The 15,469-nt window shown below is 36.7% G+C and overlaps 1 protein-coding gene across 2 annotated transcripts in view; it reads left to right on the forward strand.

Moving 5' to 3' along the window:
* Nucleotides 1-2,392: 2,392 nt before the first annotated feature.
* tp53bp2b (tumor protein p53 binding protein, 2b) overlaps nucleotides 2,393-15,469 on the forward strand; it is a 28,742-nt gene continuing 15,665 nt past the window's right edge. For both annotated transcript variants that reach the window (XM_056269665.1, XM_056269666.1), the window contains exons 1-3: nucleotides 2,393-2,910; nucleotides 12,520-12,667; nucleotides 13,099-13,212. In XM_056269665.1, coding sequence (XP_056125640.1) covers nucleotides 2,902-2,910; nucleotides 12,520-12,667; nucleotides 13,099-13,212 — 271 coding nt within the window. In that variant the 5' untranslated portion in view covers nucleotides 2,393-2,901. The remainder of the gene's footprint in view (nucleotides 2,911-12,519; nucleotides 12,668-13,098; nucleotides 13,213-15,469) is intronic.

Genomic DNA, 15,469 nt, shown 5'->3' on the forward strand with positions numbered 1-15,469 from the left:
TATATTTTAAGGTAAAGAAACAAAGGACAACCTAGGTCCAACCTAATCCTAGATCACCCATGTTTGTCTGAGATGTGTTGTCTGTGAACATTAACTAACAGGATGGGACCTTTCTTTGGGGAGTAGTTAGACATCTGTCATTACTGCTCTTGTCCAGTAGAGGACAGAATGAACACAAAAAAGAAGGGGGGGGGGGAAAGAAGAAAATCAGCAGTATATTGAAAAGAAACAGATTCAGTATGTCCTATATCCTAAACGACCTTTTGACAGCTTTTACTTTGAAAACTGCACTAAAATCTATGATGTCCATACAACAGAGGCAGTTTTACAGCCAAATACCTGTAAATCTGAGCCAAACATCATTAATCTAGAACATCCAGAACCTGTCATAACATTGTCCCCAACCCATCAATCACGGGTGCTCCGCAAGGTCAAGAAAGACAGAGAGAGGAAGAGAGATACGAAAGGACAAAAGAAACAGGAAGTAAAGAGAAATAGTAGAGACATTGCATTGCATACAAAAATATGAAATGACCCATTGAACTTGAAAATATTATGCAATCGTTTATGACATCTCTCCTTACATAGAACCTTTTTGGCATAAAGTGTTCTTTAAAATCGAGTCAAGAACCCTATATGGTTCTATATAGAACCCCATTGAACCTTTTTTCTAAGTGTGTGATTTTAGCTTATATCTGCATATAGGTTTTACATTTTCCAAAGGAAATGTGGTGCTTCTCCACTCAGAAGCTGCATCCACGTTGCTAGGGTGTTCTGGAAGGTTGAAAAAAGGTTGCTAGGGGTTTTTAGGCGGTATCTCGTATGATATATATGGTCAATAGACTCCTTCAAAACAAGTCTATGTGATTTTTCATTTGCCAGATCAAAATCTCGATCATTATGCTAAGAAACGTAACAGTTCTTCTCAACAAGTTGCAAACTTTGAAGTTTAATTCATGTTTTTAGCACAAATTAGGGCTTGTTCAAATCCCCAAGGTTTGGATACAACTGTAGGAACATAAGTACTCTTTTGTTCCTTTGGCTACAAATTTGACTGTTACAAGACATGACTGTGTGATTGTATTTGTTATTAATCCGTTGTCTTCTTAGCTTTATATGTATTGTACGCCCACATTTCCCTCAGCGGGACAAATGAGGTATCACCATCATCTAAGTGCTTGGAAAAGTGTCAAATTGGATCAGACAGTATTAAAGTACATTTGATTATTGCTGTTCTCCTAAGGCAGTTCCTCCCTGTAGATTTTCTCCCATGATTTAAGGGAGTTAAACCATGATTATAGCAGCTTTTACTCAAGAGGTTTCTTGTCTTTATGGCAATGGTTTGCACCACATACTGTAACACCATTTAACTGCATTCTCAGACCATGCTTTCATGCAAACCACCACCTGGCTCTCATCTCAAGCGCAGTGCAGAAAAGACATTACACTTATAGTTAAGATAACAGATCTGCCAGAGGTATTTCCATACTTGAGTTATCTCCTCCAGTCCTGCCATTACAGACTTCCCACTGGTGTACCAGCCCATAACCGAGTATTTCAAGGCTGCGGTTTTCAAAAGCATCGTAAGCCTAAGTTGATCATATTGCCACCAATGGTCTCGACTCTACCATTAAACTCTTTTCATGCAACCCCCATTTTGGCAAGTGAGGCATAAAATGACATACCCAAACTTACTTAGCTCAAGATACTTTTGAGAAACACAGCCCAGGTCAGTCGACTCAATATATTCTTGTCAAATACCTGATATAAATGCTTATGTTCATTTATTCTCGTATAGGCCTACTTGGTTGGCCCTGATCAAACCAATGTAGTGGCACTACAATACTTGGTGTCATAGGGTACTTTGACATGTAAATGACTGAATGATTATCATCCTCATGCATAAAATGTCCATAGAAATTCAGTATTGTAATAAATTACCATGTTCAGCAACACAAATTGTTATTTCTGGTACATTTCCATAACTTCAACTTCTTGGTCAGGTCATTTTGGTGAGTGTTTGATGACAATTTTTTTGTAATTTCTAATCTATTAGGCTATATTTATGAGTAGCTATTTCTTCACGTTTTTATTGCATTTTATAAGTATTTGTTAGTTATAGCTGTAGCCTAGGCTACTGTGCAATGAAACTAAATGAAATGTTTTGTAACGACAGCATGGTCTTGACTCTTGAGTTAACGCGCGTTTGTTTCTTCGATATTACTTAAATGGTCATTCGCATTATCATTCGAAAAGGCATCTGTAGTGTGTGGGGCACATTAGACAAATAAAATCCGCAAACCGTGTCTTAGTTGAGCGCTGAACGTCTCCTGAGGAGATGATTATGATGAAGTGGGCGGGAAGCGCGCGGGTGGCGCGAGGCGGAGTTTGTCATGCACGCGCCGGGGATATTCGGAATCTCGCGCAGCGTCATCTTGGGTTGGGTTGCGTTTGTTGATACAGCGAAAAAACTCGCTCGCACGGATATAATGTGGACATGCAATCAGCTTAGCGGACAGTAGATGATACAAGACGTTCGCGGAATTCCGTTATGTTTTCTATCGCTTATATCGTATAGCGGCAGTGAATCGCTGCGTACACAAATGGTTCGGTGTGCTCAGCGGTCTGCGATTCCCTAAGTCTGAGCGGTTCGTGCAAGAAACTTTACTGTATTTACCGAGTTCATCTCGGGTTCATTCTGCAACAGGTTTCTATAATAAATCAGCACTGCAATATTGTCAGGAGACATCAGAGGAGACTAATCTAAAATAATGATACGTAAAAGAAGAGGATAATACGTGCTCAATTCACCTGCATATAAAACAGCAACAATAAGAACACTTATTTGGAGACCAATTTCTACAATATAAGGATATACAATATCTGGAGGTCATTTTCAATATGATGCCGGTAAGTCGAGATCAAGCAATGTAATACGCTGATGATGTACAATGATTTTCATCTCCATGCATCAACATTGCTTCTTTGTCATTGAGCAACTCAATTTCATTAAGTAAATGTCTTTTTTTTTTCATCCAAGTTGCATTGATCAGATTCAGATGGATGATAACAGATAAACATTCCCAGGCAGCAGTGGTATAATGGTGATAAATGGGATTCTATTAAATAAATAGGAGGAAGAGGTTGAATTGTCTGTTTGTCTTGTTTAGATTTCATATCCTGTTTGTTATCTGATAATAAACACAGACTGGTCCACAATATTGCGTATCTTTTAATTAATTTCAGTAGCTAAGTGTTGAAACAATTAAAAAAACTGATCAACAAATATAAGGAAGGGTTAATTGCAAAAATGTTTGCATGTAGACATCTTACTTTCTTCTAGAATAGCATCTCTTTGGATTAAATAAGTTTCCATGGAATGTTCACATGCAAATATGACTATTATTATATAAACAAATAATAACCAAATAATCAAGATCGTTTAGCAAAGGTACGATTTTAAGATGTGTGGCACAATTTCATTTACCTGACAGACCCTTAAGGTTAGACAATGTATTTGTTAATGCTAATGTAGTGGTTATATGTTTTGAGATATATATATATATATGTAGTGAAATTAGTTTTTAGGGTGCTAAAACACCTGCCATCTCTTTGCTGTCACTACTCTTATGGGTGAGTCACTAATGGTGTGTGTTGGTGAGTCACACATTCATATACCAACCATCCACAGTAAAAGCATATGATCGTGTCTCCTCTGTCCACAACGATCACAAGGGCTATTTGTCATTTTAATCTTTCCATTATAGTACATTTCTAATGAAGATACAGTTCTGGGTAAAACTCATTGCTCTATGGGTTCATTTTCAAGAAAGTCCTTAATCTCCACTGGCTTTGTCACCGGATGTTTGCCTTCAATCTGGATGAACCGTCAGTATCCATGGATTTATACCGTCAATGTGAATTATAATCCCTGTGCATAATGGAATGGGACATTATGAGTTTTCATTTCACGGATTTTCAAACGCAAATAATGAAATTAATGACCTGCGGACACAACCTCTTTAGGCGTTTAGATTTTTTTGGAATTGTTTCAATGGAAATACACTATTCTGAGACATAGGTTTTAAGATACCACAACATTTAGTAATATTTTTACACTTTTACTGGTCAGTAGCATTGTTGTGTGTTTGAGGTGGATACAACAGCATGGTATATTTAGCTTGTAAAGATCATAGATGGATCACTTCAGTTTGAGTCATGGTCAGTTTTAGATCCTAGATAATCTTAACTTAAGTAAAGCAGCTATTTGGAAGTCGGACACTGTGTTTGAGATAACCGCAGTGTATTTGAGCTTGTTACAAAGCATATTCTTTCAGCAGTCTGAATTATCTGAATTGTGACTGTGTTCTTTGTTCACCCCATAAATCTTTCCGTACCTCAGACGCTGAGTTCATTGTTTTTGCTGTGAATTACTAGCTGCCTTAAGTCTCAAAGGAACAACAATTGTGATTTAAAAAAGAAAAGAAAAAACTAGAAGTGGGATATTCCTCTTAGTGTGACATTTTACTGAAGTAACCTGCATTGTCCTCCTCAGTGCGTTTTGAACTAAAACTGCATTGAGAATATCAAGGCATTGTTTATACTTCCCCTAGAGGAAGTTGATTTGGGTTGCATAGCTTCCCTCTGTTGAAAGGCATTGAAGGGTCCATGTGTGGTCATGCATTTTGTGTCGATTAGAAAAGTACCCAGAGCAGCTATTTTCAAGACTCTAAATTGATTTGACAGGTGAATAGATGTCTCGGGCCGGGAGCACTTGTGGAATAAGATTAGCTTGTAGTAATTCAATTCCGTATCCCACTTCAGTTCAAAGGCTGTGCATTAGGAGTTATAAATATCGCTGATTGTTGTCGGGCCCTTTCAGCCACCTGAGGCCTCGGTGGGAAACAATGACCAGAATTGCGGCGGCCGGTTGCCACGGCAACTGTTGCCAAGATCACATTCCACACAACAACATTGCTGCTATGCAGAGAAGTGTGTTTGGAAAACTCGGCTCCCAAGGACCAACCGGTAATCAGGCACTCGAAATGTTTTAACTTTGACTTTTAGGATGTTTATAGCTATAATAAATAGGGTCTACTACTGAAGTCAGCTCACCTGTCCTTTAGACTAGCAGAGGTTAAATTAAACCACGTCCATTTTTGAAGCTTCAGCATTTTTATTAAACCACCTTTATTCTCCTGGTGGTGGCCAAAGGGTTGTGGAGGGTTAGCGTGTGTGTGGGTTGGAGTTGTAGAGTATGAACTCAAGACTAATCCTCATATTAGACGTGCTTTGTGTCAATCCACTGCAGGGGCCATATGGCTGATTCTGGGCCTGTATTCTCACACACACTGCAGGCTGACAGCCTGCTGAATCTGCGGGTTCTGTCCTGTGACTAACATGAAACACAGAGAAGCTACTTCCTAACAAAGCACGAGAGCCTAAATTAAAGGCACATTATCGAGTAAACCGTGTCCGATCAGAGCATGTATTGATGGATGCTCTTGTAGTGATCAGACTGAATAATTGATGCTCTCGGCGTTCGTTGGATTACCTCTTTGTGTTGGCATATTGGCTTTTCTTCGACTTTGTGGCTGACCGCTTTTCATTCATCCTGTCGAATGTGATTACTGCCCACCTTTGCACAAGCTCCAACAGTCAAGGCAATGAACCTTTACAGTTAATGAAAACCATGCAATACGGGCTGTGAATGTACATTGCATGTTGTGGAACAGACAATCTCATTTATCCAGTTGAACAATGCATCTACTGTTTTCAGCATGATTTGACAACTGGAAAAATAACGAAGAATGGTTCCTATTATGGATATATGTTGTAAATGCCATTTAATTCATGAGGTTTTGTGGCTTGGTTAGATTTAAGATACTTTAGGGTTAATGAGTACAGGCGTTAACCTGAATGTCATTGCGTCAAAGCTACGCACTCAATTGCAAATGCACTGTTGACAAAGATATGGTTCTGTCATCAAAACCTTTTGTTTAATGTTTATTCTTTTGCTGCACGAAATGCAAAGTTGCCCAGGGCTACGCCTTTGACTTTGAATTGCAAGAGAATGACGTCCCTTTTCTTGTCCACTTAAAATGGCCCAATGAACTGGCCTACTTACTGTTTGCTTTTTGAAATGTGTAGGGAACACATAAAAGGCGATGCATAAATAAAATCAGGTCAGTTAGAGAAGTTATGTCAGTATTAAGTGAAAAGTCTGCTGAGAAAACTGACATTGATGGGTAACTAGCTTAACCAACATCCAGCTTAACCTGGCTTTGGCCAGCTATACCAACACTGACCAGCGTAAAAATCCCTGTTGAAACTTAGTGTTTTTACGTGACTGTGGTCCAGAGTTGTTTTGGACCCTATTCACTGTCATTGTATGGACAAAAAAGCTGAAACACTCTTCAAAATGTCTTTTTTGTGGGGTTTTTGTATAGTATTGAAGAAAGTGAAGACATTAGAGAAATATCATTTTGGGGTTAACTTTCTAGTTAAACCTTTAAATTAAATTAAGTTTATTACTTAAATGAATCTGTATGGAAAGTCTCCAGGACATTTGGTGAATATTCAATGAGAGTTTAATGCTTGTCAGCTGATGGTAAATGCCAGTATATTTGACTATTCAAATCCATTACATCACCTCTGGTTACCTGTGGCAACATAAACAGTGTCTTGTTGCAAAAAAGTGCTTTAATACTGTAATCCTAAATCTCTGTCCCATGCCCTAGGACAGCACCATGTCATTTAAGATTTCTCAGAAATATTACTCTAGGGATCAAGTTTGGGATCACCGCCTCAGGCTGGCCTTTGGAACAAGGGCTTTTCTATAACAGCATTGATCTCTCTAGGATTTAATGTCCAGTGGAAGCAAACGCTGATTCAAAAGCACTTTCCGTCATGCAGCCAGACATTTAGACACATGTCCTACTTTGACAGGAGGACGCAAAGACAGATCACTAGCTGCGTTTCCATTACCCTTCAAATTGCGATTTGAAAATACGCCCACAGGAAACACGTCAATTTCGCGAAAACTTTTTTGCGATGTATGGGAGTTTTTGCGCTCACATGAGGTGGTTTTTCAGGCAATTCGAAAAAGGAATATTTTGCAAAACGGCAATGGAAACAGTTTTTCGCATTTACAGGTCCCCTGGCGTATGTAAAAGTCGATCATTCTTTAAAGATGACGCGGTATGTTTGGACAGAAGACGACACAGAGTTCTTTATTAAACTCAGGACAAAAGAATTACGGGAATACTGGATTCTAAACGACAAAGAAATGCCACAATTTATCAAGACCTTGAAGCAGAGAGAAGAGAGAAACACCCAGAAACACCTCATATGTTCCGCTCCCAAGTATAAGGGATTTTCCTTGCCATTAATGCTTGGATAACAGGCCTACGTTTCCGTCGATTAAAAATAACGGCTAGTGCGTTGGCTACGATATTCGTAAACCTACCAACATTCCTTGCCATGATGTTTGTAATGACTTATCGCGAGAGGAAAACATGTTTTTGTCTCATAACATCGGTTAATGGAAACTCCATAAATTCGCAATAGTTTTTTATCGACATTTAGAAAATATCGTAAAAGTTTTGCGCAAATCTGTAAATGAAACCAGGGTGCTGTCTTCGAAATTTGGAAAATAGCCACGTCAGCTATTGGGTATGTCTTGGAAATGGATAAATGTGTTTAATTGATTCTAACATAATTTTACCATTTTTAGCAATGGCTTCCAGGACAAAATTGACACCACCATTCGATAAAGAATTCTGCTGAATTTCCCTCAGAAAAGGGAAATAATATGTTAGAGGTCTGTGGTTTGCAAGTCCGTATGCAATATGCTCCTTCCATAATTCAATTAGGATCTTTTAAGAGCTCATCTTATAAACCATAACCCAGAGACAAATTAGGTTAGTGTTTAGCGTGATTTAGCGCATTACAACATAAGTGCATTAGAGGAAGATATACATTAAAGGGAGATTTAATGAGATTCCATTCCCACCAGCAAACATTCATCTAATAAAAGCTTTCATTGGTCATCCCAAGAGAGAATACAGAATGGTCTGACAGAAATATACTCATTCATCTAACTTAAACAGTAGGGCTACGTTCTACACTCTTAAAAATAATGGGTTACAAGAGGAGGTTTTTGATATGCCATATCACCAATCACCATTTCAATGCCATAAATGATTGTTTTTTTATTGCCATTGAAAGTTCCATGTAGAATCTTAACTTCCATGGAACCTTTACATTGCACAAAAGATTCTCTTAAGTTCTTCTTTACATTATTCAAATGTTCTTCACACTGTAGAGAAAATGGTTCTTTTAAGAACTGAAAAATTCTTTGTGGAACCAAAAATGGTTCTTCTATTGGCATCGCTGTGAAAAAAACACCTTTTGCAACTTTTCTTTTTTGAAAGTGCATAGAAGATCCATTTTACGTTCTCCAAATAACCTTAAAGTGAACAGTTCTTAAAAGAATATTTTCTAATAATATAAAGAACCTTTTTCCACTATAAAGAACCTTTTGTTTAATGGAAAGTTTCCATGAATGCTACAGGTTTTTCACGGATGCCAATAAAGAACCTTTATTTCTAAGAGAGTACCAACCGTTTCTTAACCTTTATCTGTAATTTAGTTGCCAAATTCCATGTTTGCTTGATATAGACTGTAATCTTTTTTCACTGGATCCTATTTGATGACTTTTTGAAGCCTTTATTGTCAATCGTGGCCATTTCTGTGGAGGTCCACTGCCTTTAACAGGCCTCATTTTCAGGATCAACTGGACAGTTTTTAAAAGACTACTGGATTACAAGCCTAACCACAGATATTCCTGACTGAATCTTGTCAAACATTTATTTATACATGCTTGCAGCATGACAGCAGGCGCGGATACAACTGCTTTAGCAGTCGTGTGCGCATCCAAAGCCAGATTAGACTTGATGTGTGTAAGTGTGTATGCGCATTGAAGGAGAGAAAGCCTCTTAAACCCTTTTCGCACAGCTGTGTGTGACGGCAGATGAATGTCACGACGCCGATGTTGCACAGATCAGGAATACTGATAACTGGTTGAACAAGTCTAGCTATTTTAAAAACTGCAGTAATGCCAGCTGTTTGCGGTGGTCTGCAACAAAACTTAAGTGTAGAAACTTAAATGAAAAATGTGAAAATAATATTAGAATAACATGCATTGTGAATTAGCTTTTATTTCAAATTTTCAGTATTCATTTAAAGTTTTGTTTTATTTTATTTTGTCATTTGTATTAGTTTTAGTTTCTTTTTTTTTTTTCTTTTTTACATATTTTAATTTAGCTTTAATTATTTTGTATTTCAGTTTGTTAGTTTTAGTAATTTTAGTACTTCAATTTAAACTTTTTAAATTTTAGCTAGTTGTCAAGGCAACATTACTAATTTTCTTTAAGTTTTAAGTTTTTCATCTAAAAATATATATTTTTATTTAACCTTTATTTCAATTAACGAGAACAATCTTTAATAGTTCTAGTTTTAGGGTATGTTTACACAACAATGATGTACTGAAAACTGAAAAGTTTTTCCTTTGTGTTTTTTTGTGTACAGACGACAACGTTGTCAAAATCGCCACACACAGATCCATGAAAACGACTGAAAACGCTGTATTATTCGTGCCAGGCCAGTAGTTGGCGATGTCACTTTGTAAATAAAAACACTACACACATATAGACTGAACGTGATGCGCATGACATCACCGTTTTCACAAATTCTCGTTTTTGTAGTTTACACAGAGACAGTAACGGGAACGTTTTAAAAAACGTGCACTATGAAACCCGTCAAATTTGGGTTGTGAATTTCTGGGGGGGTTTTAAAGCCGTGAACAATCTTGCAAAATTTACGTCTCAATATTATCAAATGTATAAAATAATAAAGAAAAACCAATATATGAATAAAGAATATAAATAAATAATTAATTTACAATTATTTTATAATGGAAGTAAGAGACATGTAAAGTAATATAAATGACATAAAACTAGCACAGTGTAAGAAATCGGTTGCCTTAAAAAAATTTGTGGCCATTATACAAAAACACTTGACTGCAGAATGCCGCAATTGACCAATCAGAATCAAGTATCCCAGAGAAGCGTGTAATAAAATATGTGCGTTCAGGAATTCTCATGCAGGAGCGTTTCCTGTCCCGGTGCTAAGGTTGAAGAGACGCTTCTACCCATCTGGTGTGACAGTAGTACCTCAGCTTCGCTTGCCAAATCATGTAGACACACACACACACACACACACACACATAGTAGGCCTAACAGAGAACTGCTGAGTGTTTTTGCAGTGATAATAACTCTGCTGCCGATAGTCTGAAAATAAACACACACTAGCAGAATTGTCCTTCAAAAATATGCTTAATCTTTATTGGTAAAGATGTTGAGTTTATGTCTTCGTTATTCATTCGGTATTTTACATTTATTTAACAATAAATCACATTCATTTTGTCATGAATTTATATTAAGATATAGTATTTTTCGATTAATGCTGTTATGGCTGACCTGGTCTTTTTCCTCCTTCGGAATTACAAATCAATTACCTCCTTGCTTTCTGACTAATTATGACCCCACGCTTGTGTTTTATTTCTGGATAAGAACCCTCTTGATGTGACAGCCATCTGTGCCGACTGCAATTAAAGTGCCAAGACAGAAATACAGCATTTCTTTTGCTGTTAACCATCCATCTTGGCGTTTTCATGCACACGCACTGCATTACGTGAGCATCTGGCATACAGTGCAACACGTTCTCACTCCCAATATGACGCCAAGGGTTTCTCATTGAAAGCAATGGAGTACCCTGCACGTCGAAAGATGAAGCTAAAGGGCTACCTTTTAAAAGTGACGCCGAGGGGTCCTGGCCAAGCGTCCATTATGTAACGAGTTGTGAGAATGTGTTGCATAGTCACATATCTATAATAGGTCTGGATGGTTGAGAGCATTCATAATAAAGCTACATTCATGTATGGAAGTGAAGAACCTCTTCAAGAAACTTTATTCTGCTGTATATGGATTTTGAGTCTGTCTGTATGGATAAGAAAGTCATTGTTTGTTACATTCTAAGTTTTTCAGATCAGTGTTATTATTAAATAAAACTAACACTAAAACGATTTCAATATATATATATATATATATATATATATATATTGAAATGTTGCCTTGGTACCTAACTGAAATAAAAATAGCTGACATGTTGACATGATAAAATTACTAAACTTACAATAAATCAAAGATAATCTGAAATATATATATAAGAAAACATTATAGAAACACATAACAAAATTTCTAAAACTTAAGCTGAACTAAAATATAAATATTAAATGAAACACTTAAAAAACTTAAATGAAAATTAGAAATGTTGCCATGACAGCTAACTGAAATAAAAGAAGTTTGAGTTGAAGTACTAAAATAACTAAAAGTGAAATTAAAAGAAATTAAAGGCTAAATAGACATTTTTACAAAAACAAATCAATTTACTTAAACAAAAACTAATTTAAAATTACAATGAACAATGAAAATATACAATTAAAAGCTAATTTAAAATATGAATAAATTCTTTAATAGTATGTAAATAATATTAAAAACTCTCTGGGACGCCACCTTTTTTGCTTTAAATGAAATGAATGTACTGTATATTAGTTTGATAATGTTTTTTTTATTTAATATTTAGTATTTTTAGGGGATTTTGTGGTATTAAATTATATTAATGCAGTAGTTCTAATCCATTTATTCACTTTTTGAGCATAGTTTCCAACTTACACTGTCCTAAATCTTGAATGCTTCGGAGCACAGACTTAAGTTTGTCTTTTTAAAAAAGACACTTGGCAGATTTATTGCTGAAGTGAGTAAAAAAAGTGAACTTAAAAAGTTATAGAAGTTTATTGTTGTGAAAAATGCACAAAAGTACTATTTTCAACTTTTATATGAAATGTATATTTTTCAAAACACGTTTTACTCTGAAAACTGCGAGAAAATCAAAACCATAAATCTAAATAGGTTGTGTTCCAAATTTGAGGTTGATATCTCAAAAAAATTAGCTTTCAGTAAGATTTTGTTTTGGGGCGCAGTACAAAACGAATTAAATCAAAAATTAATGAAATAGATGAAATTCGTTTACAATTCATTTCCATAGTGGCCATGAGGATTACAAGTCTGCCCTTTTTTCAGGACCCTCGAACCTTTTGTTAGAATCATGTACATGATTATTTTATTTTTTTTCTTGTGTTCACACAGCAAGTACCAAAAACCATTCTGATGAAGTAAAAAGAAAATGCGGTCAAAAATGAGCGAAGAGCGCGAGAGGGTTAAAATAGCACTGCTTCAGTTGAGAGTATTGAAATCTGTTCAGGGTTCTTTAAAACACAAGTACATAGATGGCTTTATAAAGAACTAGAGAATCGAAGTTCACTGAATTTTTTTCTGTAGAATGTTTTTTTGTCCTCTGTTGTAACGTCCCGTGTTGTGTCTTTTTTTACCGACTCAGATGTTCCTAACGGTGTACCTCAGCAACAGCGACAAGCACTTCACGGAGCTTCCCATCACGCCGGAGACGCTGTGTCGCGATGTGGTGGACATGTGTAAAGAGCCGGGGGAGGTGGACTGCTATCTGGCCGAGATGTGGAGAGGATCTGGTGCGTGCTGACTTGCATTTCTGTGTTTTTTAATCTTATTGAGCAACTTCATTCCAATAATTGTTTTGATTTGATGTGACTTTAAGGTAACAATAAAAAAAATGTAATTCTGTCATTATTTATCAAGTTTAAAACTTACAGTTAATAGAGCAGCGTGAACATTTATCAAAATATCTCCTTTTGTGTTTCACGGAAGAAAGAACGTCATGCAGGTTTGAAATGACTTGAAGGTGAATAAATGACAGAATGTTAATTTTTTGGGTGAACTATTCCTCTAACAAAGTCATCACAGAAATAAAAGCGATAGAAATCATCTTGCTGCACCTGTCCATGTGACTGTGGTTTAAATGTGCAGTGATGCATCACTCTAGAATGGATCTTTGCCACCTAATTTGCATCACTTCTTACCTATTGGTCGGTTCCTCTCTCAGAGCGTGTGATTGGTGACAGCGAGCGAATTATTGAAGTGCTGCAGCGCTGGGGTCAGCAGAGGGCGGAGGTGCGATTCGTCCTGCGCCATGACCGAGCACCTGGCCACGATACAGGTGAGAAAGAGAAAGGTCAATGCTTTCAAAAGACACCCAAAATCTTTCAGAAAAAGTCATTTTACAAAACTGGTGCTACTTTTGTTCCTCGTATGCATACGTGGAAAAAAAATATGTTTACTATATGTTAATGTACACATATAATGAGGGTGCATTTTTGGCGCCCGTGTATTTCCTAGTGAATATGATTTTTTTTTTATAAATAAAATTATAAAATAAAAGTAAAAGCTATCATTTGTTCTTTAATGCCTCTCTCTATATATTTATATTTTTAGATGTTTTTAAATGGCATAATGTTTTATTTCTTTATTTGGTAACATTTTACTTTAAGGTCCAATTCTCACTATTAACTAGTTGCTTATTAGCTTGCATATTGGCTGTTTATTTGTACTTATAAAGCACATATTAATGCCTTATTCTGCATGATCATATTCTACATCATTAATCTACCCAATACCTAAACTTAACTAATAATAAGCAGTAATTAGGAGTTTATTGAGGCAAAAGTTGTAGTTACTAGTGTGAATTGGACCCTAAACTAAAGTGTGACCATTTATTTATTTATTTATTTAAAAGTTGTCTAACAATTTGAGCCATTTATTTAATTGTTTAAAAGTTATGCGTCAGCCCTGTTACCATTATATATATATATATATATATTCATTCCATAAATAAATTTCAAAAACTTTGAGTTGTCCTTGTAGAGCACTCTTCTTGAAAGACAGTCTCATTTTTTAATCACTTTATCTTAAGTTTGTCAGTAGAGAACTGTCTTAAAATGTCAACCCTGTTACCGTGATTTTGTATAGTAAACAATTGATATTTGAAAAGGTACCTAGAAATGTCAGGATTAAATTCTCTTTCTAAGAAGCATATTGTAGTTTCACTATATATATATAGTATATATATATATATATATACACACTCACCTAAAGGATTATTAGGAACACCATACTAATACTGTGTTTGACCCCCTTTCGCCTTCAGAACTGCCTTAATTCTACGTGGCATTGATTCAACAAGGTGCTGAAAGAATTCTTTAGAAATGTTGGCCCATATTGATGGGATGGCATCTTGCAGTTGATGGAGATTTGTGGGATGCACATCCAGGGCACGAAGCTCCCGTTCCACCACATCCCAAAGATGCTCTATTGGGTTGAGATCTGGTGACTGTGGGGGCCATTTTAGTACAGTGAACTCATTGTCATGTTCAAGAAACCAATTTGAAATGATTCGAGCTTTGTGACATGGTGCATTATCCTGCTGGAAGTAGCCATCAGAGGATGGGTACATGGTGGTCATAAAGGGATGGACATGGTCAGAAACAATGCTCAGGTAGGCCCTGGCATTTAAACGATGCCCAATTGGCACTAAGGGGCCTAAAGTGTGCCAAGAAAACATCCCCACACCATTACACCACCACCACCAGCCTGCACAGTGGTAACCAGGCATGATGGATCCATGTTCTCATTCTGTTTACGCCAAATTCTGACTCTACCATCTGAATGTCTCAACAGAAATCGAGACTCATCAGACCAGGCAACATTTTTCCAGTCTTCAACTGTCCAATTTTGGTGAGCTCTTGCAAATTGTAGCCTCTTTTTCCTATTTGTAGTGGAGATGAGTGGTACCCGGTGGGGTCTTCTGCTGTTGTAGCCCATCCGTCTCAAGGTTGTGCGTGTTGTGGCTTCACAAATGCTTTGCTGCATACCTCGGTTGTAACGAGTGGTTATTTCAGTCAAAGTTGCTCTTCTATCAGCTTGAATCAGTCGGCCCATTCTCCTCTGACCTCTAGCATCAACAAGGCATTTTCGCCCACAGGACTGCCGCATACTGGATGTTTTTCCCTTTTCACACCATTCTTTGTAAACCCTAGAAATGGTTGTGCGTGAAAATCCCAGTAACTGAGCAGATTGTGAAATACTCAGACCGGCCCGTCTGGCACCAACAACCATGCCACGCTCAAAATTGCTTAAATCACCTTTCTTTCCCATTCTGCCATTCAGTTTGGAGTTCAGGAGATTGTCTTGACCAGGACCACACCCCTAAATGCATTGAAGCAACTGCCATGTGATTGGTTGATTAGATAATTGCATTAATGAGAAATTGAACAGGTGTTCCTAATAATCCTTTAGGTGAGTGTATATATATATGGTTCATTTCATCATATATATATATATATATATAATATATATATATATATATATATATATATATATAATGGTAACAGGGTTGACAGTTATACAGATTACATTGA

Source organism: Rhinichthys klamathensis, unplaced genomic scaffold, assembly GCF_029890125.1.
Source record: "Rhinichthys klamathensis goyatoka isolate OS25496 unplaced genomic scaffold, OSU_Roscu_1.1 h1tg000289l_1, whole genome shotgun sequence".
Taxonomy (NCBI): Eukaryota; Metazoa; Chordata; class Actinopteri; order Cypriniformes; family Leuciscidae; genus Rhinichthys; species Rhinichthys klamathensis.